The sequence below is a fragment of the Benincasa hispida genome, chromosome 2, assembly GCF_027475165.1.
Source record: "Benincasa hispida cultivar pf3 chromosome 2, pf3_genome.v1.1, whole genome shotgun sequence".
NCBI classification, from domain to species: domain Eukaryota; kingdom Viridiplantae; phylum Streptophyta; class Magnoliopsida; order Cucurbitales; family Cucurbitaceae; genus Benincasa; species Benincasa hispida.
In genome coordinates, this window is record NC_143479.1 from 52,606,876 (window position 1) to 52,631,160 (window position 24,285).

Consider the following 24,285-nt stretch of genomic DNA (forward strand, 5'->3'; position numbering starts at 1 on the left):
TTCCTTCTTCCATTTTTAGTAAAGCATACTTGGCTGATAAGGGGTTAATTAAAACATTAGAATTGGACCATACTTTAATTACTTTTGAAACTTCCGACCATTGATTGGATTCAAACAACCTTGAGACGACCCATAGGTTACTGAAATCTTCTTTAAGTACTTCTTGATTCTTCTTTGTCCAATACTTTGCCTTGCTTTGTTTTCTGGGAGCTAGAGCTTGAAGAGTGCTCTGTTTTGAATTTGTTATCAAGCTAGCAGGTTGAGGTAGGGTTGGTGATGATGAAGGATGTGCCTTGGGTTTTATACCTCTTACTATATCCGCAAAACTCATGTGAGGCTTTGGTTGATCTTTCAAATAATCACTTTCTTCTTTTAAAATCAGGGATCCTCTCAACATATTAACAAAAGAAAGCCACCCCGAATTAAAGTTACCTGATGGAACATGAATAAAGAGTCGTCCTCCAGTCGCCGGCCAAACCACACATCTTATCAACCACCTTGAAGAAATACGAATTTTTTAGAGTTTCATTACTCCAGAAGTGTCTTGACCGTTTTTGATAAAGAAGCTGGAAGTTGGGAGTTTCACAAGGGTAGAGATGTTATCCACAAACCACAAGAGCTGTGGTGTAGATAAAGATAAATACTTCTTAGCTTCTACATCTTCGATGATGAACTTTTCTTCTTGCAAGCAAACACAGAAGTGAGTTTCATTTATCTTGCAGCTAAGGACTTCCAAAGAATCTATGGGAGTGGAGTTAAGGGTCTTGGGTAAGGAGGTTGGGATGGGGTTGAAGTCGGCCATTATAATTATGATAATTTGCTATGGATCCCTTTGATAACAAAGCAACCTTAAAAAGTCTTGGATACCGATATTTAGAGGAAATGCATCTACCCATCGGTCGGTCTAAAAAGCAATTCTAGCACCATTGCCAAGTTTGAAAGGAGCCAAAGATTCCACTTTCAACCAAATTCTCGGAATGCTAATCCAAGGGCTTTTCAAGGTATTTCCAATCTTCCCAGCCATGTGCCAATTATAGGAGTCTTTTCCATGAATGCTTCTAACCACCAGTCTCCGTAAGGAATTTTCTTCCTCCATGTACCGCCAACCCTACTTAGCTAGTAAAGCCATATTTCTTTTTTTGAGACCACCTAAACCGAGACCTCCATCAATTAAGGAACGTGTAACAATGTCCCATTTCACCAAATGATTTGTTTTACTTCCATTATGTCTTTCTCAAAAGAAATTTCGCATAATTCTTTCTAATGAAAGAATTACTTTATTGGGCATTGCAAATAAGGACATATAATAAGTTGGAAGATTGGAAAGAACAGAATTGCACAAGGTAGCTTTCCCTCCTCTAGACAAAGTAAATCTCCTCCATTTATCTAATTTTTTTTTTATGAACTTATCAATCACTGGCTGCCAAAATGAAGCTTGCTTCGGGTACCCAACTAATGGCAGACCAAGATAAAGTAAAGGTAAAAATTCTGCATCCAGCCATTTGCAGCAACTCATTTTCATCTATATTGATTCCACTTAAGGCTGATTTTTCCCAGTTTACCTTCTGTCCTGAGCACAATTCAAATAACTCAATGGCTTCTTTCAGTTTTAATAGCATATAGTTATCATATTTGCAAAAAAGAAGAGTGTCATCTGCAAACTAGAGAAGAATATGAATCTTCTCCTTTTCTACCACAAAACCTTCATACAAGCCATTTCCATAGAGCTTGTCTAGAAGAGCACCCAACACTTCACGACTAGGAGGAAAAGGAATGGTGATAATGAATTACCTTGCCTAATTCCCCTAGACGCAAGAATATGTCCTCATGGCCTTCCACTGATAAATATAGAGAATTTGGAATTTTTTATGCATCCCATAATCCAAGAAATCCAGCGTGGATTAAAACTTTTAGAAAACATTACTTTTTCTAAAAAAACTCCAATCAACATGGTCAAAATCTTTTTCCAGCTCGAGCTTAAGAATCCACCCCTTTTTCCCTTTCGCTCAGTATTCTTCCACCACCTCATTAGCAATTAACATTGGATCTAGAATTTGTCTGCCCTTAATAAAAGCATTATGGGATGGGTCAATTATGGTGTGCATAACTTTCTTCAATCTTTCTGCAAGTACTTTAGCAACTATCTTATAGGTTAAGGTAGTAAGGCTAAGTGGTCTGAAATCCTTTACAAAAACCGCATCCTTTTTCTTTTGAATTAAGCATATGAAGTTTTCTCGGACACATGCATTTAGTCTTTCATTCTCATGAAAATCATCAAATAGCTCTTTAAAATTCTCTTTCGCCTAATACCAAAACTTGAGGAGAAACTCCACTGTAAAACCATCAGGACCCGGGACTTTACTCTTGCAAGTGACTTTAAAGCCAAACAAATTTCTGCTTCTGAAGAATAGGCAATTAGCGAGGCATTTTGAGATGGGGTAACACATGACTAATTTAACAATAACGGTAAGTGTCTGGTTCCAAGAATGCAAGTATATAAAGCATCATAAAAACCCAAAATAAGGTTTTCAATATCACGGAATGATATTTTGGCTCCCCTTGATCATTTATCAATTCAGTGATTAGATTTTTCTTTTTTCTTGCTGCCAAAAAATGGTGGAAAAAGCTACAGTTTTCATCAGCCAATTTAATTTACTTTTCTGGTTTAAAATTTCTTTCTTCCAATCTGTATAGATTCATCAAATCAGCTTTTAATGCCCTTAGATTACTGGTGTTGTGAGACTTTTCAGGCTATTGGTGGTCTTGTTAGCATTCAGTTGATACTCTTAATATGATCAATTACTTGGTGGCTCGTATTCAAGTCCAACATAATCTATGTGGTTTCATGCCAGTAACAATTGAAATTCAAAATGACTTCAGAGGAAATGTTTTTCTTCTGGTGAAATTGAAGTTCTAGATCCTGGAAATAAAGTTCATGATGCTTTATTTGTAAGTGATGTTCCCAATCCCGTTGATCTTTTTCGTTTAAAGCAAGTTATGCAAAGTGAAGGCACTGATCCAACTTTTCAAAGTCTAGAAGTTGACTTTTATGAATCAATTTAGAGAACCCCATCAATTTCAACGGATCTCTTTGAGTCGCCAAAGAATTTGGACAAACCTTGCGATCTTAGGTCATTACAAGTGCAAAAGCAAGGGAGTTTGATTTCTGAACATCTTCCCTCCAAGGCTTGTTCGGTCGATGATAAAAATGTGATGCCAGATTTGTCTTTGCCAACAACTTATGGTATGAGAGGAAGTCGATGTCTGTGGGGAAGCTTTTAATAAAGAAGCAAATGGGTTGTTAAAATTAGCTAGTACGCTTAAAGAAGATTTTTGTAATTTGACTGGAGGGTTAATAAAACCCCTTCCATTCCATTTCATTCAGAAGAAGACACTTATAGTAGTATCTTAACCTTTCGAGTGTAAGTCTGATAAATTAGAGGAAGACTGCATTCACCTTTTGTTGTCTTCTACCCATAAGCATGTCTCTCATATAAGCAACGGTAGGCTGTCTTAGAAATCAAAGGTTATAAGCCAATCAGCTCTTACACTCCCTAGTTCAAAAATAACCTTAGCAAAAGTACTCAGTTTTATCATTATGGTTAAGCCCCTGTGGGGCGGCGTTGTTGACTAAGGCCTGCAGTTTTAAGTAACACCTACCCAATATGGATGTATTTGAATCTACAGATGAAGTTGACAAGGAAAATCTTTGATGTTCCCTGAGTTTAGGCCTTGGGGTGGGTGGAGATATTCTTTTATTAAAAATATATATATCATCACTAAATAATATTACAATAAAACTGAATGATATTCTTTTTACTCAATTGGAGGAACTGTTTGAGAGCGATGTAGCCTAAAGAGATAAAAAGGAGAATTCTCTCCAAGAATCCGATCAAATCTTTATTATCAATCCAAAAGTTATTGAATACAAGAGAATAATCCTTCATTTCTAGAGAATTAAAGGCAAGATAGGATAGCTAAAAGGAAACTAAAAACTAATTAGAAAACTAAAATGTAATTAGTCAAGGATTAACCAAGAGTAATTTGAATTTGTCAAATTATTCTAATCCTATTACATCATATTCTATCCCTCCCAAAAAAACTCGTCTTCGAGTTTTTAAAAAATTTTGGAATGAAACTAGCGAATAAGCCAACTTGTTGCAAGAATACTTCTTTTGATGATTGTAGAATACTCCCACTGAAAATTGCCTTTTAAGGACATACATGCCAAAGCTTCCAAATTTGTGACACCTCCAAAGATGTTGAAAATTGGCAGAAAAGAATCTGAAAATCAATATCCTCTTTCTTAGAGAACACAAAACTAAACCGAGAAGAAGAAACAATTCTATAAACTAGTATAGGCCAGAATCTTTGGGTCACTTCTTGACACATTTTTCTCAATTTTCTCCCTTGATTTTTCATTCAAATTTGCTCGCGCAAGCCTTGATTTCGAAATGGTTTTACAGACTTCATTTCTGCAGAAAATTTCTTCTTTGTTTTCATATGCAGCAACATAGGTATTGATCGATTCAACCTCCTCTACAACACTGTTGATTTCACTTGGGTATTTGGTCAAAACTTTCGAAATTCGCTTAAAGGAAGTTGTTGAATATGGGAAATCACCTCTTACCTTATACATATGATTTTATTCTCTGTAATTTGGGTTTACTTTTATTCTTTCTATATGTACATTTTTTTTACTGTTATAAGGTTTTCCTTAATTAGCTATCATAGGTGTATATATAAGGGATGCTCCCTCTTGTAAAATTATCACAAGAAATATAGAAAAAGTTCTGTATTACAACAGAACTCAATGCACAACTTGCTTTCTTGATAGCTTCATCTTCCTTCCCCTGCTCTTGCGCAAATCGTGAACCACTCCAGATTATATCTCCTCCTTTGTCTAGTGTCAGTGATTTGATTGCTTTACTTTTTTCTTAGGTCACTTTCGCATTGACGCTTAGACTTTCAAACACTTTTCCCTATGTAGAAGTTTTTTGTGGGTTGCCCAATTTTTTCTGCTAAAAACCATTATTCTTTTATCTTATTAATCTGAGGAGAAAAGGTTTTCTTAAATAGAATAAATACCCAATTACAAATAAGGAAGAACAAAATAATTACAAATAAAGAAAGAATAAAATACAGCAAATATAATACAATAAGTACAATATAAAATTTCACAATAAAGGAAATAATCAACACTCCCCTTCAAGCTGGTTTGAAGATATCATTCACAGCCAACTTGTCAATCAACTTGTTGAATTGCCACTTTGGAAGACCTTTGGTTAACACATCTACAATTTGCTCCATTGTCGGGAGAAAGAGAATGCATATTATTCCTGCATCAAACTTTTCCTTTATGAAGTGTTTATCAACTTCAATATATTTGGTCCTATCATGAAGGACTGGATTGTGGGCAATGGAAATTGCTGACTTGTTATCACAATAGATACGTATGGGCATTGTCTGAGAGAAATTCAATTCTTTCAATAGTCTTCTTATCCATATGCCCTCACAAATATCATGGGCTAATGCCCTAAATTCTGCTTCAGCACTGCTTCTTGCAACCACACTTTGTTTTTTACTTCGCCAAGTAATTAGATTTCCTCCAACAAAAGAGCAATACCCCGAAGTAGATCTTCTATCAGTCGTGCTTCCTGCCCAATCAGCATCAGTGTAAACCTCAATGTTTAGGTGGTCATACTTCGTGAATAATATACCTTTTCCTGAAGTACCTTTCAAATATCTCAAAATTCTATAAACTGCTTCAAAGTGAACTGACCCGAGAGCATGCATGAACTGACTTACTATACTAACTGTGAAAGCAATGTCAGGACGTATGTGAGAGAGGTATATGAGTCTCCCTACAAGCCTCTGGTATTTTTCCATTTCTTTTACTTCTTTTTCAGTTGCAGCAACCAATTTTAAATTTAGCTCAATAGGAGTTTCTGCTATCTTGCAACCAAGTAAACCTATCTCATTCAGTAGATCAAGAATATACTTCCTCTTGGTTGACAAGAATACCATTTTTAGATCTGGCAAACTCCATTCCTAGGAAATACTTTAAGGTTCCCAGGTCCTTGATTTGAAAATCATTAGCAAGGTTTTTCTTCAAGATATTCAGTTTTGTCTCATCATTACCTGTAACAATGATATCATCAACATACACAATCAAAATGACCAACTTACCACTTCCAGTTGTTTATAGAACGTAGTATGATCAGCTTGACTTTGACTGAATCCATAGCTTGTGACTGCCTTTCCAAACCGGTCAAACCATACTATGGGAGATTGATTAAGCTCATATAATGATTTCTTTAACTTGCACACTTTGTTAATCCCGAGATCCACCTCAAAACCAGGTGGCAAGTCCATAAAAACCTTTTCTTCAAGATCCCCATTGAGAAAGGCATTCTTCACATCAAGTTGATAAAGAGGCCAATCAAAATTAACTGCCACAGACAACAAGATTCTAATAGAATTAATTTTAACTACTGGAGCAAATGTTTCTTGATAATTCATAGGTCTGAGTGAACCCCTCCATGATGCACGGACCAACCAATTACACGGATCCCATCAGACCAGCGATCGACCCATCTGATCTCCACCAGATTCTGCCTCAGATCCCACCGATGCACGGGAAACCATCAGCTTCGGGAGTTTTTGCACAGCCTGACACCACCGCTCGTGACTGGCGGTCTTCAGCCGATCTCCAACCTGCGTTTTTTCAAGTCAGTCGCCGGCCTTAGCATACATTCCAGATCTTCCGTGGATGACCCAATCTTCTCAGCCGGTCCAGTCGAACCGACAAACCCGGTTCAGCCGAATCCAGTCCAGCCAAACCAGTATGGTAAGTTAGTTCCCAGCCCTTTTTTTGGTCCGTCCTCAAGCCAAAATGAAGCTACCTTTCCAGGGATTTATGGGCAAAACCAACCTATGGAAAATTCTGGTGGAACCGTTGGTTTTGAACAGCAGTTGGCCAACTTACAGCAGCAAATATCGGCCCTTAGATCCACGACAAATCCTACTACTGTTTTCATCCACATACAAACTTCTCTTTATGCTCAGAAACACCGGTAAATGCTTACTCTAATTTACCTGTTGCAAATATTATGTCTGGTTCTGTGAGAAACTCTGCAGGGATGTCTATTGGTGAGAAACTTAACGGCGAGAATTACTTTTCTTGGTCCTAATCGGTAAGAATGGTCCTTGAGGGACATCACAAGTTTGGGTATCTAACTGGAGAAATACCAAAACTAAACCCCGGTGATCCCCAGGAACGTATATGGAAATGAGAGGATTCTCTTCTTCGCTCAATTCTGATAAATAACATGGAACCCCAGATCGGGAAGCCACTTCTGTACTGAGCCTACGCTCGAGATATTTGGGAAGCGGTCCAGAAGCTCTATTCACAGAGGAAAAATGCCTCACGTCTTTATACCTTGAGGAAACATATTCATGAGTGCAAACAAGGGACTCTTGACGTAACGTCTTATTTCAATAAATTGTCCCTGCTGTGGAAAGAAATGGACTTGTGCCGCGAAGTCGTGTGGAATTGTCCTGTTGACGGAGTTCAGTACTCAAAGATTGAGAAGGCATACCGAGTGTATGATTTTCTAGTTCGCTTAAACCCTAAATTTGATGGTGTCCGAAGTTGGATTTTAGGACAAAGACCAATACCATCTCTAATGGAAGTATGCTCAGAGGTCAGTTAGAAGAGGACAAAACTAGAGCTATGAATGGCACTAGCAACAACCACTTAGATTCTGCTGCGTTTGGAGTTAAGTCTTGGGGACCAGAGAGCGAAAAACAAAACGGAAAATCCCCACCAATCTGTGAGCACTGTAAGAAACCGTGGCACACCAAAGATCAATGCTGGAAGTTACACGGTCGCCCACTGAATGGCAAGCGACGGTCTACGAATGATAAGTCAAAACTGGTCAGGCCTTTATCAGTGAAACAAGGGATGGTACATCATCAGCCACCAACCAAGTAGAGTCAAGCATGGTTGGAACCAGCAATGTCGCGTAATCAGGTACTTCTCAGTCCTTTAGCTTCTTGGTCGAAGGGGATGAATCGTGGATCCTTGACTCAGGAGCAACGGACCTCCTAACTGGATCATCTGATCAATTTCTCTCGTATTATCCAAGTGTGGGAAATGAGAGAATACGAATTGCAGATGGATCATTTGCTTCCGTTGCTGGGAAAGGTCACTTATCTTCTATTCAAGGGTTGATTTTACAGAATATCCTGCATGTGCCAAAGATATCTTATAATCTGCTATCTGTCAGTAAAATAACCAGAGATCTGAATTATAATGTCATTTTCTCACCGGATAATGTTTTTTTTTAGGACCTGAGCTCGGGGAAGACGATTGGCATTGCCCGGTACAGTAAGGGACTCTACTTCCTCTCGGAGGATGCTTCATCTAGGAGTTTATCTAGCACTTGTTTACTATCTTCCCTTACTATTTCTGAAACTGATTTCCTGTTATGGCATTTTCGTCTTGGACATCCGAATTTTCATTATATGAAGTATTTATTAACCCATTTATTTCGTAATGTTAATATTTCATCTTTATCTTGAAATGTGTGTATTCGTGCAAAACAATCTCGGGTGTCTTTTACTTTCCAGCCTTATAAACTTTCCCAACCTTTCCACCTGATACATAGTGATGTGTGGGGCCCATCTAATATCACAACCGTGTCGGGTAAACGGTGGTTTATCACCTTCATAGATGATCACACTCGTCTTACATGGGTGTTCCTTCTGACGGATAAGTCTGAAGTGACTACAGTCTTTCAGCAATTCTACACCACGGTCGAAACCCAGTTCAATACCAAAATTGCTATCCTTCGGAGTGACAATGGCCGTGAGTTCGTTAATCAGTCCCTCCGTGATTTTTTAAATTCTAAAGGTATCATCCACCAGAACTCCTGTGCCTATACCCCACAACAAAATGGGACGGCCGAACGGAAAAACAGTCACCTTATTGAGGTTGCTCGGGCACTCATGATTCCTGCATCCATACCCTCATACCTATGGGGCGAAGCTGTACTCACTGCAGCTCATCTCATTAATCGAATGCCTTCCCGTGTTCTCAAATTCCAGACTCCCTTAGCCCATTTCAAAGAATCCTTCTCTTCTAACCGACTTTTCCCAGATGTTCCTCTTCGGTGTTTGGGTGTACGGTGATTGTTCATAATCATGGTTCCCACGGTAAATTCGCTCCTAGGGCTCAAAAATGTGTCTTTCTTGGGTATCCGCTCCATCAACGGGACTACAAATGTTATCAGCCATCTTCTCGAAAGTACTTCATCACCATGGATGCTACCTTTCAAGACGATAAACCTTTCTTTCCTGTTAGTCCTTTTCAGGGGGAGACTTCGAGTGAAGAGACTAACACATCATCCACTTATTCCATTCCTGTAGACTTGTTTCTTGAACCAATTCCTGACACTAATCTTGGCTCTCCCATTCCTGACAATCCTATCCTTCCTACAAAAAAAGTTCCTTGGATAACCTACTGTCGAAAGAATCTACGGAAGGAAATAGTTTCCCCTGCTGCTCCACCGGAAAGTGTTTAAGAGTCAGAACCAGAGCCAACTCAAGGTAACCATATTCTTGATAATAATAACTCTTTTGAAAGTAATGCAGTGAACACTGACGATGCAGTGACTCTTGACAAAATTTGGGAGGATGAGAGTAATGAATTTCCCCCTGATGATGTTCAAGAGATTGAAAATGTGCAGCAGATGAATACAGAGGAAAAGGGTAACAAGACCAGTGAAATTGATGCCACCCTAGACTTACCAATTGCCCTGCGAAAAGGAACAAGGTCCTGCACTAAGTACTCTATGAAAAGCTTCTTATCTTACAGTAGCTTGTCAACAAGATTCAAGGCTTTCACCACTCGTCTGGACATTGTGACTATTCCGGGAAATGTGTACAAGGCTCTGGAAATTTCTGAATGGCGAGCTACAGTCATGGAAGAAATGCGGGCACTCAAGACCAACAAGACATGGGATCTAGTTGTTCTTCCTAGAGGTCACAAAACCGTCGGGTGCAAATGGGTGTTCACAGTCAAATACAAATCCGATGGGACTCTCGACAGATATAAGGCCAGATTAGTCGCAAAAGGGTTCATTCAAACATATGGAGTGGACTATTCAGAAACTTTCTTGCCAGTGGCAAAACTCAACACTATTCGGGTTCTTCTCTCTATTGCTGTGAACCTAGACTGGCCTCTAAATCAGTTGGATGTAAAAAATGTGTTTCTAAATAGTGAGTTGGAAGAAGAGGTTTTTATGACCCCTCCTCCAGGGTTTGAAGCACAGTTTGGGAGTGAGGTGTGCAAGCTAAAGACGTCTTTGTATGGTCTGAAACAGTCTCCTAGAGTCTGGTTCGATCGGTTCACTACCTTTGTCAAAATCCAGGGGTACATTCAAGGTCACTCTGATCACACCCTGTTCACTAAGAAGTCAGCATCAGGAAAAGTAGTAGTGTTATTCGTATACGTTGACGATATTATTTTGTCAGGGAATGATTCTGTAGAAATTGACAAGCTGAAACAGAAAATGGCATAGGAGTTTGAAATTAAAGATCTTGGTTCCTTGAGGTACTTCCTAGACATGGAGGTAGCAAGATCAAAGGAAAGGATCTCAGTGTCTCAGAGAAAATATACGTTAGACCTTCTACAAGAGACTGAGATGACTGGATGTAAACCTGCAGATACTCTAGTTGAGGTCAACAATAATCTGGTAAGCTTAGTAGACGACGTACCAGTGAACAAGGAGAGATATCAACGTCTTGTAGGGAAGCTGATATGTCTCTCACACACCAGACCTGATATTTTATATGCTGTGAGTTTGGTAAGCCAGTTTATGCAAGCCCCGTGTGAGAGACACATGGAAGCTGTTAACTGGATTTTGAGATATCTAAAGTCAACACCTGGGAAGGGCTTGATGTTCAGGAAAAATGATAGAAGATGCATAGAAGCCTACACTGACTCATACTGGGCCGGTTCCGCTACTGATAGGAAGTCAACCTCAGGGTATTGTACCTTAGTATGGGGAAACCTCGTTACATGGAGGAGTAAGAAACAGGGTGTCGTGGCTAGAAGTAGTACCGAAGCTGAATACAGAGCTATGAGCTTGAGTATTTGTGAGAAAATTTGGTTGAAGAAGGTATTAATAGATCTTCATCAAGAGAGATGAGACTCTACTGTGACAACAAGGCTGCTATCAATATTGCTAATAACCCTGTTCAACATGATAGAACCAAACATGTTGAGATTGACCGAAATTTCATAAAAGAGAAACTTGACAACGGTAGTATTTGTGTTCCTTATGTTCCATCCAGTCAACAGATTGCAGATGTTCTGACTAAGGGCTTACCTAGACAGATGTTTGACACTTGTATTAGCAAGTTGGGTCTTATTGATATTTATGCCCCAACTTGAGGGGGAGTGTTGAAATGGTGTTTTAGCCCTAAGGGCGTTTTAGTCTTTTTCTCAGTGTCTATTGTCTAGGGTTTCTCTCTGTTTGGTTATTTATACCTGTCCTGTGTTGGGTACTATGTATCAGAAAAATTAAAAGAATAAAAATTCTCCTATCGTGGTTTTTCTCCCTGATCTAGGGTTTCCACGTAAATATGTGTTTCTTTTCTTCTCTTCTCTTTTCAATAAGAAGAACTTTGACTCAAGATGGATTATGTGGATGATGGGCTGTATTTCTAACACAGAATTCTCAATCTTCATAAATGGAAGACCTCATGGCAGAATTCAAGCTTCAAGAGGAATAAGGCAAGGTGACCCTCTTTCTCCTTTCTTATTCCTACTAGTCAGTGAAGTCCTAAATGCATTACTTTCCCAATTTCAAGAAAAAGGCAAGTTTGAAGGTTTTATTGTTGGCAAAGATAGAATTCATGTTCCTATTTTACAATTTGCGGATGATACCTTAATTTTCTGCCAAGATGACAAAGAAAAACTCAGCAACCTAAAGAAAATAATTGAATTATTTAAGTGGTGTTCGGGGCTGAAGGTAAATTGGGAAAAATCAGCTTTATGTGGCATCAATATAGACCATTTCAAGTTACAATCAGAAGCAGCCCTCTTAAATTGCAAGGTTGTCCACCTCCCATTTATGTACCTCGGCCTTCCTCTAGGGGGATATCCAAAACAACTAGATTTTTGGCAACCACTGATCAACAAAGTACAAAGCAAACTGGACAAATGGAAGAGATACAACCTCTCAAGAGGAGGTCGTGCCACCCTTTGTAAGTCAGTTCTTTCTCATATACCAACTTACTATATGTCACTTTTTCAGATGCCAAAAAAGGTGATTCAATCTCTAGAAAGAACATTGAGGAATTTTTTTTTGGGAAGGGCATTCCGGAAGTAAAATAAATCATCTGGTTAAATGGAGCATAGCTTCACGGTCCCAAGAAGATGGTGGACTCGGCATTGGGTGCTTGAAACTCAAAAATCAGGGCCTTCTAGCAAAATAGGGGTGGAGGTTTTTCTTTGAGGACAACTCACTTTGGAGAAAAGTTATTATTAGCATTCATGGAAGAAGTTTGGTTAGCATACCAATGGTAAATTTTCCAGCAGCCTTAGAAGCCCATGGATTAATATTTCAAGATTTTGGTTAAAAGTGGATTCCTTGGCAGCCTTTAAGGTTGGTAATGGTGAAAGAATAAGCTTTTGGAGAGATCCTTGGTTGGATTTGGTTCCTCTAAAAGTCTCATTCCCTAATCTTTTCACTATCTCCACCAAACCCGAAGGTTCATTACAAGATTATTGGGATGAGATTTCAACATCTTGGACTTTTCACTTTAGAAGAATATTAAAGGATGAAGAGGCAGAAAACTTTCAGCTTCTGTCTGGAAAACTCAATCACTGTAAACTTAAGTCAATTCCAGATAAAAGACGGTGGTCTTTAGAACCAAATAGGGTTTACTCAGTCAAGTCTCTTGTAAAGCATCTATCTTTCTCCTCCCCAATTGGCCAGTCACTAGAATCAGCATTATGAAAGTCTAAGAGCCCTAGAAGGGTGAATATTCTAATTTGGATCATGCTGAATGGCTCTCTTAATAGTGCAGACTTCCTCCAAAGGAAGTTACCTACTCACTATATTTCTCCACAGGTTTGCACTCGTTGTTGGGTAAACTCAGAATCTCTCTTGCATTTGTTCTTCCAATGTGTTTTTGCAGAATTTTTTTGGACATCCCTTTTCAAATGCTTTAATGTTAGTTGGGTTCTTGATGATGACTTTAAGACTAATGTGCTTCAACTCTTAATCGTGCCACGTCTGAAGAAGAAGCCTAAACTACTTTGGACCAACACAGTTAAAGCTTTATTATTAGAAATTTGGTTTGAAAGAAATCAAAGAGTATTTCAAGAAAAAGCCTCTTCTAGTTCAGCTAAGTTTGATATCGCCCACATCAACGCCTCCTCCTGGTGCTCGCTTTCCAAAGCTTTTCAAGCCTTCTCTTTACAAGATATCAACCTCAATTGGAAAGCTTTTATTTTCCTGCTCTCTTGATTTTGTAACAGCATAGTAGTGGTTATTATTTTCAGTTTAACTTTCAGATAACCATAAGGTCCCCTTCATTTTGTACTTAGTTTTGGATTCTAGTTTTTCTTGGAGATGATGAGAATGCTAGGGAGGTGTCAACCTAGTTGAGATGTCCTAGTGCATTTGCTGATCCATTTTGTACTTTTTAGAGTGCTTGTTTGTAGTGCACTTTATGTTTGTTTCCTTCTTGTCACTTGTAACATCTTTCATTATCTTAATGAAGTGGATTGTTTCTTGTTCAAAAAAAAAAAGCGCACAATCTTTTGTTCTTGGAGATGATGATGGTGCTATGGGGGTGTCAACCTAGTTGAGATGCCCAGGTGCACCGGTTGATCCTAAGTTTTAGTTTTAGTCCTATTTTGTTGTTTCTCTTGTTTTTTGAGCTTTAGTCTCATTTCATTATCTTAATGAATATTGAGTATCATTTCCTTTTCCCAAAAAAAAAAAAAAATTGTTATTCTAATAAAAGATATACTAATCTTTTTTTAGCTGACAGTTTATTTATTTATTTATTTATTTATTTATTGTGATTTATGAAGCATTACTACGTCTAACTAATTTGTTAATTATTTTATTTTTGTTGGAACAACTGTTTGTCAAAGAGTGATTATTTCTGAATATCAAATAAATTGTTATGATAGCATCATATTATTAAATAACATAAGAACCAATTGAATAATATTCAAAGATTATAAAATGATGGTCTTTTTATAAATGAATTTTGTTGATGTGATGGAGTTATGCCGAGATTTGGTTTGAAATCTAACATGTTAACATCTATGTTTGCTTGAATGCATAAAACTCTTGCTTTTAGTACAATAGTTGAAGTCAAAATTTCCCCCGTTCTCATTTTTACCTTGGTTTCTATTTTCTCTTTTTATCACCTTCAGATTAGATCATTGGAAGCCGTACATAAACTGTTCAAGCGGTTTCCTGGAGCTTTTATGGACACTCTACATGTTCCTCTCCAAGAGAGGCTTGGGTATTTTTCATAAGATGGCAATCTAAACTACATTTCATCTTTTTATAAACCTTTCTCCCTTTATCTTGTATCTAAACATATCTTTTGCAGGTTTTCGAATTGGTCATCAAGTCAGGTGAGTTCCCCTATTGCCTCCTTCTAGGTTTTTGAAAAGATCTTCGGACCTCTTCAAACTACGTTGATTGAAAGTTTGAGATATACTAATGTTTTTTTTTTTAATATGGTGGTGTCAACCTAGTTGAGATACCCACCTGCTGATCCTTAGTTCTAGTTCTTGTTGTTCTTTGTAACTATATTTTGTACTTTGAGAAATAGTCTCGTTTCATTATTTCAATGAAGAGGCTTGTTTCCGTTTAAAAAAAAAGGCGCTGATTTCATTGATATGTGAAATTTACATAAGGAGTCATCGTTCTTCAAAGGTTTTCAGTCAGTCGACTCTTTCCATCCTTGGTTTGACTAGAGGTATTGCTTGTCACTCCTTTTGAGGATCTCTCTTGCCCCTATGATTCTGATGAGGACTCAGTTATTAGCTTGAGTAGTGAAGTATCTGATTTTCATCATTTATATTTGATTCCTAAGGAATCGTTTTTAGATGAACAAATAGAGGAAGCTTTTGATTCATTGTTCCATAGGATTGAGGAAAAGCAGTGTGTTCAAGTTAGAAGGATGAGTGCTTCTCCTTTGTCTCCTCTCTTGGATACCATCCATTTTTTTTTCCATTTATAGAAGCTTGTGGTCTTCAATTGTGTAAAGTGGGTTGAATTTGTCTCTGATCTTTCAGAATGCTCCTTTGCACTTTTGTTTCGGTGGTAGTCCTTTGGGTTGAAGCTACACTCTTCAGGATTAACTCTTTTTAAAGATCTTCAAAGGTTGTTGGTTCATGTTGGGTTCTTCTTCCTTCAGTATCGTGCCCTCTTTGTTTGGTAGTTTGGATAGTCTTGCAATCTTTCTATTCATGTGTCCTTTCTCAAGCTTAGTTGGAGTTCGAGTTTTCTGTTAAAGCTTTGGTTTTAAAGAGTTCAATGGTCTTTATAGGATAAGCCTCTCCATTGGATTGCTCGCTTTGGTTAAGTACGGTTTCAAGCCTCTTCGTGTTAGATCTGAATTGATTTTATTTCTCCAGCTTTGTCATTTTCTCCTTTTCTTCTATTTGTATTCGTTTTATTAATGGATATTTTTGCTTTTGGTTTCTTTGTACTTTGAGCATTAGTCTCTTTTCATTTATCAATGAAAAGTTGTTTCCTTATATATATATATATATATTAGGTGCTCTCATACCATGCTGATAATATTTTTTTGGTCTTATCCCTTTGAGAAAGAATGGGTTTCTTAGAAGAAACACCCAACAAATAAGGAAAATAAGCCTACAGCAAATATAACACAATGAATACAATAATTAATAAAGAAAAGGAAATAATCAACAAAGATCTAACACTGTAGTTTGATAGCCTGGCAAGTATCTGAAGTGCCAAGTTTTCCTCATGTCAGCCTAGGATGTGCTAGCAGAAAATTAGTGTATGCATGCATTGTAGGTTTAAAATGCTATTGTAATGTAACATTGTATTTGCTGGTGGGTTAGGGAGGATGGCAAAGTGCTTTATTTGGAGACTGGGAGTATAGACTCAAAAAAAATGAAAAGGGGAAGGCAACTTGGTGGACTCTTGATGGGTTGAGTATGTAGAAACTATAAAAGAGAAAAGAAAAGTTCTTTAAAATGCGAAACAAGATTGATTAGATGATAGGTTTTCATGCTCATGTTAGTTTGCTTCCTTAAATGCCTTTATTTAGGCCTCTGTTTAGGCCTTATTTTTGCTTCCCATCTATGGAAAGTGTTCATGCAAATATGTTAAGTTGTTTGTCAAGGTTGTTGAGAAAGACAAGTTCGATGCTGCTCGATTTTCTCCCTTCTGGAATGAAATCATAGCAAGTTTACGGGAAGAAGATTATATTACAAACTTGTGAGTATATTTTCTAGAGATTCTTGCTGTTATATGATTTTTATGTTCTTCTATCTGGTACTGTCAGATGTTTATGGATTGTTTCTATTGCCTCATTTTCATATTTTTTTTCAACTTTTTGTGGTTTTCTAGGGAAATGGAGTTACTTCAAATGCCTAAAAACAAGGGTAATCTTCCCATGGTTCAGTGGCCACTTTTTCTTCTTGCCAGCAAGGTCAGTTATCATTTGAAAAAAAGGGACTTAAATAATCATGCTTTTTAATACCGATGCTTTGACTGATTGTGTTCCAATTGTTTACAACATTTTTATTGCGGTTATGAAACTGTAGATATTTCGAGCTAAGGATGTTGCTCTTGAAAGACGAGATTCGCATGACAAGTTGTGGGAGCATATTTCAAGAGATGACTATATGAAATATGCAGTACAGGAATGTTACCATGCCATTAAGCTTATCTTAATGGAATTACTCGTTGGGGAAGGAAGGATGTGGTATTTACTTTGCAGTCTCCATATGGTTCTTTTATTTGTTATAAGCTCAATAATGCAATATATCATATATGCAAACCTCAACTCTACTGACCAAAAAGAGGTACATTAGGAAAACTATAGATCTGCCTAGAGCGTGAGTTGAGGAATGCATTATAATTAAAAAAGGAAAAAAGGGGGGTAAACTCTGCAATTGACTAGAGTAAATGTATGGTGCTGGCTTACTTTACCTTGCTTTTCCCTTTCATATAAAATTTTATCAAAAACCTATATGATGCACAAAAAATTAATTGTTGCAAAAGAAAAAAAAAAGTCTTTTCTTTTTATTTAAATTTCTTGTACTTTTTCAGGGTTGAAAAGGTTTTTGAAGACATTCAAGCTAGTATAGCAAACAATTCCATTCTCAATGACTTCCAGCTAAATAAACTGCCACTTGTGATTACAAGAGTGACTGCTCTGATGGGTATTCTGGTACGTATATTTAGTTTAAAATTTATTGAATTACAAAATCTTGAGTTGTATTACCTAGTTTGTGGAAACTTTTTCATATTAAAAAGAAGAGGAAGAAAAAGAAAAGAAAGAGAAAAAAAAGTTAAATGTTCTACCTTGTTGGGAAACATCAGATGTAAAGCCAATTTCTCTTCTAAGGAGCAAGTTGTAAGGAATTCATCTTTTTTGTTGCTTGGTTGGTGTCATTTCATCAAAAATAATTTGTTTGATTAATTTGTTAGGATAGTTTCAAAATAAACCGTTGTAGTTTGCAAAATTTTCAAATTGTATAATTTGCATCTTAAAAGTAGTTTAAACGTTACTGTAGTTTGCAAAAACTGCTAGTCATACCCATCATTAAATTAGAAAGCTATTGAATTTTGAATTACTATAAGTGGCTCACATAGCATGTAATTTTAAAAAATAACCGTAAATTTTAACATAAGGGTTTTATTTTCAATTATTTCTATATATCTTAATTCTTGGACTGATGCTAAGTTGCTTCTAAGACTATCATAGCTATCAGTTCAAGTTTAAAGGAATGAACAATGATTAGATTAGAATACGTTTTGGAGATTCTTTATCTTATATATCTCAGTGAGTTGTGATTTGAAGGATAGTCTGTCATATGTAATCTTTATGGAAAGGGGTAGCGAAAAGCAATTTTTGCAATGTTATTGGTTTCTGCTCTTGAGTAAAAGTCGTTGATTAGTTTTTCGAATAATTTACTTTGGTATGAGAAACCGAAGTTGATGGTTGGTATAGGTCATTGCATCTTTTACTTGTTATTTTTTGTATTTCACTTTGATTATGACATTGTACAGAAAGAGCCAAAAACTTCGGAGCTGGAAAAAGGTGCTGTTAAGGCTGTTCAAGATTTGTATGATGTTGTGCACCATGATATTCTTTTTGGTGACAAGAGGTCTGGAACTTGTAGTTACTTATTTCAGGTACTTATATATTGATTTATCCTTTTGACATATGATGTTGCATTTTTGTAGGGGGCAATATGAAACATGGAACATATTAGTAAACGCAAAAAATGAAGGTCGCTTGTTTACAAAGTTAAATTGGCCCAAAGATCCAGAATTGGTATTAATTTTTTCTTTTTAATTCGTTGTGCTTCATTTTCATTCATGATGCTTTTATTATTTTATGGGACTGAATTTTTGTTATCATTCGGCAGAAGTCACAAGTCAAAAGATTGCATTCCCTGTTAACCATTAAAGATTCAGCTTCAAATATTCCAGTTAATCTTGAGGCCAGACGGAGACTGCAATTCTTTACAAATTCACTTTTCATGGAGATGCCAACTCCAAAACCTGTTTGTCAGATGCTTTCCTTCGAGTAGTGCTTCTTTCTACCTCATCTTTTGCTCGTATCTTTTATTCATTTGTATACCCTTTATTTGGATTTTCATCTTTTGTCTCTTCCCTTTTCTTTTTTTAAATCATTTTGTATATTTTAATGTAGTGTACTCACTCCGTATTATTCTGAGACGGTGCTCTATAGTATGGGGGAACTCTTGAAGAAAAATGAGGATGGGATAATAACCTTGTTTTACTTGCAAAAAATTTATCCAGGTATTTCTTATAAATTTTATGTTTGACAGTTTTTTTTATAATAGAAATCAAACTTTCATCGAGAAGAAACGAAAGGATAATATCAAGCTGAATGCAGAGGCATCCAGACTGAATTGCATGGCTGTCCACCTCCCTTTCATGTACCTTGGCCTCCTGTTAGGTGGTTATCCAAAACAGGTGGCTTTTTGGCAACCAGTGATTGACAAAATTCAAGGCAAATTGATAAATGGAAGAGATATAACCTCTCTAGAGGAGGTCGTTCTACTCTTTTCCCAACTTTGGTCTTCGAACTGGACATATGAAGAAAGCCTTAGACTTTTGGATGAGACTAATGCGGAAGTAGAAATGCACAAGCATGGTGGCTGCAGCTTGGATTTAAGTGGCATCGACCTTCATCTGATAACGGGAATGTTGTAAATCAATCATTGATTAAACTGATACTGAATGTTGCAGATGAAGATGGCTCAGACAAAGATTCTGCGAGTTATGCCTTAAGAGAATCTCAACATCAAGTTCGCAAGCTTGAAAAAAGAAGTTACATCAGTTAATGGACAGCTTGGTTAGGAATGCAAAGAGTGGAACTTCCTTTTTGGAAGTGGAAATAGTTGATGGAAGGAGGTGTATAAAATCAGAGGGTGATCAATTAAAGGATGTTAAGGGTCTCCTGTTGTCCAGATTGCAAACCGTTCCTTTTATGATCTCTTTATCAAGCCTCTTTCGCTCTCCAAGACCCTTGTTGCTCAAGCTTCAATTTCGTCTCTTTGTCAACAGCAGTCAGCAGTCTCGTTCAGAAACTCTTGTTCATTGGATGTTTTTTTTCTTATTCTTTGGGCTGGTCCTCCTCTCTTTTGATCTTATTCTTGTTGTGGCAAAATTTCCGTTGTACATTTCATTAGTTCAATGAAAAAGTCTCGATTTCTTTTCAAAAAAAAAAAAAAAAAAAAAAAAAAACGAAATGACCACGAGCATACAAACTAACAGTGCACCACAAAGGGCCTAGCTGCTGACTATACAAGAAAGGACTCTGATTCCTAGTAATTCAACCTAGCAAGTAATTATGGAACATCTAGTAACAATGCCTAAATAGAGGCATTAAACCTCGCTAGAAACCAGACTTCTTCTCAAGACCTCTCCATTATTCCTAAACACGCTATCATTCCTTTCAAGCCAAAACCTTAAAGGATAGCAAAGAAGATCTTCTGCCACAAAGCCCAACCCTTATTGTAAACAGCTATTCCTTTCCCCTCATCCTACATCTGCACTCCCTTCTCTTAGCAAGCCCAAACATCAATATACCAAACAATTGGAAAAGTCAATCACCCATAGAACAAGGCCACCAACAATCCCAAAGGACATGATTCATTGAGGATTCTTCTTTCTGGGTAAGGAAAGTGAAAGGAAGGAGTGCATTTGAATTTCAATTCCCTTTTGGTAGTCTCTAGGATGCTTGCTCATTATTCTTGGAAAAAGGTGCAACTCGTGTGTACAAGATTGGAGGGAAATTCTAGAATGAATAATACCTCAATCATGCTCATTAAAGAAACCCTTTTTAAGGGAGGTGGTTCATTTACATGGCATTCCCATCGTTTTTATCGGGATGTTAATTTCCTTAGTATTTTTTTTTTTGGAAAACACTTTGGAGAAAGTTTCATACTAGTCTTCGGTTTAGCACAATTAATCATCCGCAAACCGATAGGAAAACGAAGGTGACCAATCGAGTTTTGGGGAACTTAATTTGCTACATTGGGGGGACAAACCGAAACAGTGGGATCTAACTTAGCCACAAGCTGAATTGGCCTACAATCATATGCAGAATAGGACTATAGGAAAATCCCCATTTGAGGTGATTTATACTAAACTCCTTCGTTTAACTATCGACTTAGCTAGCCTCCCTTCTTCTGTTGATTTTAGTTTGGAGGCTGAGTCAATGGTCGAGGGCGTTGCTGCTTTACACAAGGAGGTCACGGATCATTTGACACAAATGACAGATTTTTACCAGAAGCAAGCTGACATTCATAGCCGTTTCAAGGAGTTTAAATTAGGGGATCCTGCCATGGTTCACCTAAAAAATACGGAAATATGGTCCTTTTGGGGTCCTTAAGAGATATGGAAACTCTTAAAATCACCAATTGATCCAAAAGCTTACAATTGGAAATGAATATTAATTGGGGAGGAAACAACAATGTAGGGGTTTGAACAAAGGACCACCGTGGACCACCTGCTCTGTTACCATTATTAGGTACTTAAGCACCTTAGAGAACCACACCCCAAAAGGTAGCCATTGGGGTGGGAGAGCCAAGCCACTTAAATACCACATTGGTTATCCCATTCTAACCAATGTGGGACAAAGGCGGATACTACCTTGGTTCCTAACCATACCCCATTCCTGAAAAGCTGATGTCCCGACGGTACTTCACTTGGCCACACCTGGTCAGAACCCTCTGCCAATTCCACTCTGGAACGTCAACAATCGGCTCTGATACCATCTTAAATCACCAATTGACCTAAAAGCTTAAGCTAGTGGGTGAAGAAAAAATTAATTATATCATCTAACAGAGATAATGCTTATAAAGTGGAACTTCCAAATGATTTTCACATCAGTCATGAGTTCAATGTAGCAGACTTATCATGATACTTTCCTCCAGATTCTTTCTCCCTTACCATTTGAACTCGAGGACAGGTTCCTTTCTTTTTGGTGGGGGAATTTTATGTATTTCTTTGGGAGTTTCTCTCTAGTCCTTTAATATGTTCAGGCTTTCTCTAAAATCTTTGTCTATCATTCCCCAACTTTTCTTTTTTAATGTTGTCTCACAAACCTTGTTTCAGGGTAAAGTTTGAGAAAAATGAGAGAATCTTTGGGATTTTGAATTTTGATTGTTTGAATTTTTTAGTTTCTTTATCCTTTGTGTGGTTGTTATGTTTCAATTCTTCCTTTGCATAATTTTTTAGAAGTTTATTGAATCTAGAAACTTGAAAAAAGAAGAGTTTTGTAATGTTTGGGTTCAAGAGGGATACATGAATGAACCGAAATCATATTTGAATGAGATGGATCTTGAGGAATAATGTTTCAAAAAGCGATCAAGGCGTAATTTGAGAATTTTCTCTTTTCACTATATCAATAAAATTCAGTTTCCATTTTCAAAAAATAATAATAATAATAATAAGGATATTGCCTTCTTAAAAAATTTAAGAGGGTAAAAATATATTTATCTATATATTGATTTTCATATGTGCTACATAGTCTTCTTATATAGAAAAGAGACTCATTACAAATTAGGAAAGTGTTAATTTATGTAAATATTTATTTTATTTGGTCTTATTTGCTGTAATTATTCTGTTACATTCTTTCATTTTATGTCAATATTTTCCTTATTTCATTAAGTCTGTATTCTATTTAAATTAGGAGCGTTGTACTCTTGTAAGTGTGAGAAATAATACATTTTACACTTGGTATCAGAGTAAAATTATACTCAAACCCTAAAAACCCTAATTTTTTGAAAAACTTAAAAAATCCTAGGAGTGCCACCGTCACCACCGCCGCCGATCTCCTTTCTCGCTTGTTGTTATCGCCGAACATCTAGAGCTCGCTGGCCGACGTATTTCCGTCGGATCCGCCAACCGCGGTGTGGGTAAAGTTCGGCCCCTTTTTTTTCCCTTTCGATACTGTTCGGTCAACTGCTAGGTTGTCTTTCCTTTCCCGGCCGGTCACGTCCACAACTCCGCCGCCGTGTTCCACCGCTGACGGCTGCTGCCACTGCTCCGCCGCCCCTGTTTCTTCTTCATTTTCTTTTCTCTGTTTTTTTTTTTTTTCAGATTTACTATTTGTCTTTTTGGATTTGTGTTTTTTCAGCAATATGTCAGACACTTATGACACTCATTGCTAAAGTTTGCGACAATCGTATCCATTCAACTCCCACTATCCAAATAACCACCATTCGACTTAATGGGAATAATTTTCTTCGTTGGTCCCAAAGTGTTCGGATGTATATTCGTGGACAAGGGAAGATTGGCTACATCACGAGAGAAAAAACTGCCCCTAGTCCAGATGACCCGTCATTTGCCAAGTGGGACACTGAAAACTCCATGGTTATGACTTGGCTTGTCAATTCCAAGGTTGAAGACATCGACTCTAACTACATGTGCCTACTGCCAAGGAACTATGGGATAGTGTAACTCAGATGTATTCTGATTTGGGCAACCGGTCACAAGTGTTTGAGTTGAACCTGAAGTTGGGAGATATACGACAAGGAACTAAAGTCCACTTCATCATCTGGTAATCCTAGTGTTTCCTTGGCACAATCAGGTACTTATCCTCAAGCTCTCTCTTGCCTTAATTCATCTCTGTGGATTATTGATTCCAGAGCCTCTGATCATATGAGTAGTTCCTCTTGTTTATTTGAATCATATTCGCTTGTGTATTGCAATGAAAAAATTCGCATTGTTGATGGTAGCTTCACCTCTATTGTAGGAAAAGGAACTATTTCTTTGACTACAAAACTTACATTACGTTATGTCCTTCATGTTCCAAAATTAGCATTTGTTATCTGTTAGTAAAATCTCTAGGAATGCTAACTGTCGTGTTATCTTTTGTGAAACTCATTGTATCTTTCATGATCAAGAGGAGGGGGGGCATTGGACGTGCTAGGATGATTGATGGTCTCTATTACTTCGACGATGTTTCCGCTAGTCATAAAAAAGTTCAGGGCTTGAGTAGTATCTGTTCTCCTTCTATTAAAGAAACTATAATGCTTTGGCATCGTAGATTAGGGCATCCGAATTTCTTATACTTAAAGTATTTGTTTCCCGACTTATTTAAAGGATTTGATTATACCGTTTTTCAATGTGAAAGTTGCATTTTTGCCAAACATCATCGATCCACTTATTTGCCTAGACCTTACAAGGCTTCATCACCTTTTTCTTTAATTCATATTGATGTTTAGGGTCTATCTAAAGTCTTGACTCAGAGTGGTAAGCGTTGGTTTGTTACCTTTATAGATGATCACACTTGTTTAACTTGGCTTTATTTGTTAACAAAAAAATCAGAGGTAAAGGAGGTTTTTGTTCGGTTTTACAATATGGTTGAGACTCAATTTCAAACTAAAATTCGAATTATTCACTCTGATAACGGCACTGAATATTTCAATGGACCATTAACCAATTTTATGCAAGATAAGGGTATTTTTAATCCGGCTACGTGTTGTGACACACC

At 37.2% G+C, this 24,285-nt stretch overlaps 1 protein-coding gene across 1 annotated transcript in view; it reads left to right on the forward strand.

The window, feature by feature from the left end:
- Positions 1-16,849: 16,849 nt before the first annotated feature.
- The window catches only part of LOC150037991 (callose synthase 9-like), a gene marked incomplete at its 5' end in the record, with an annotated part of 28,611 nt that continues 21,175 nt past the window's right edge, over positions 16,850-24,285 (forward strand). Inside the window, 6 exon segments of the mRNA XM_090311102.1 lie at positions 16,850-17,007; positions 17,355-17,475; positions 18,318-18,415; positions 18,495-18,585; positions 18,680-18,840; positions 18,967-19,076. Coding sequence (XP_090167228.1) covers positions 16,850-17,007; positions 17,355-17,475; positions 18,318-18,415; positions 18,495-18,585; positions 18,680-18,840; positions 18,967-19,076 — 739 coding nt within the window.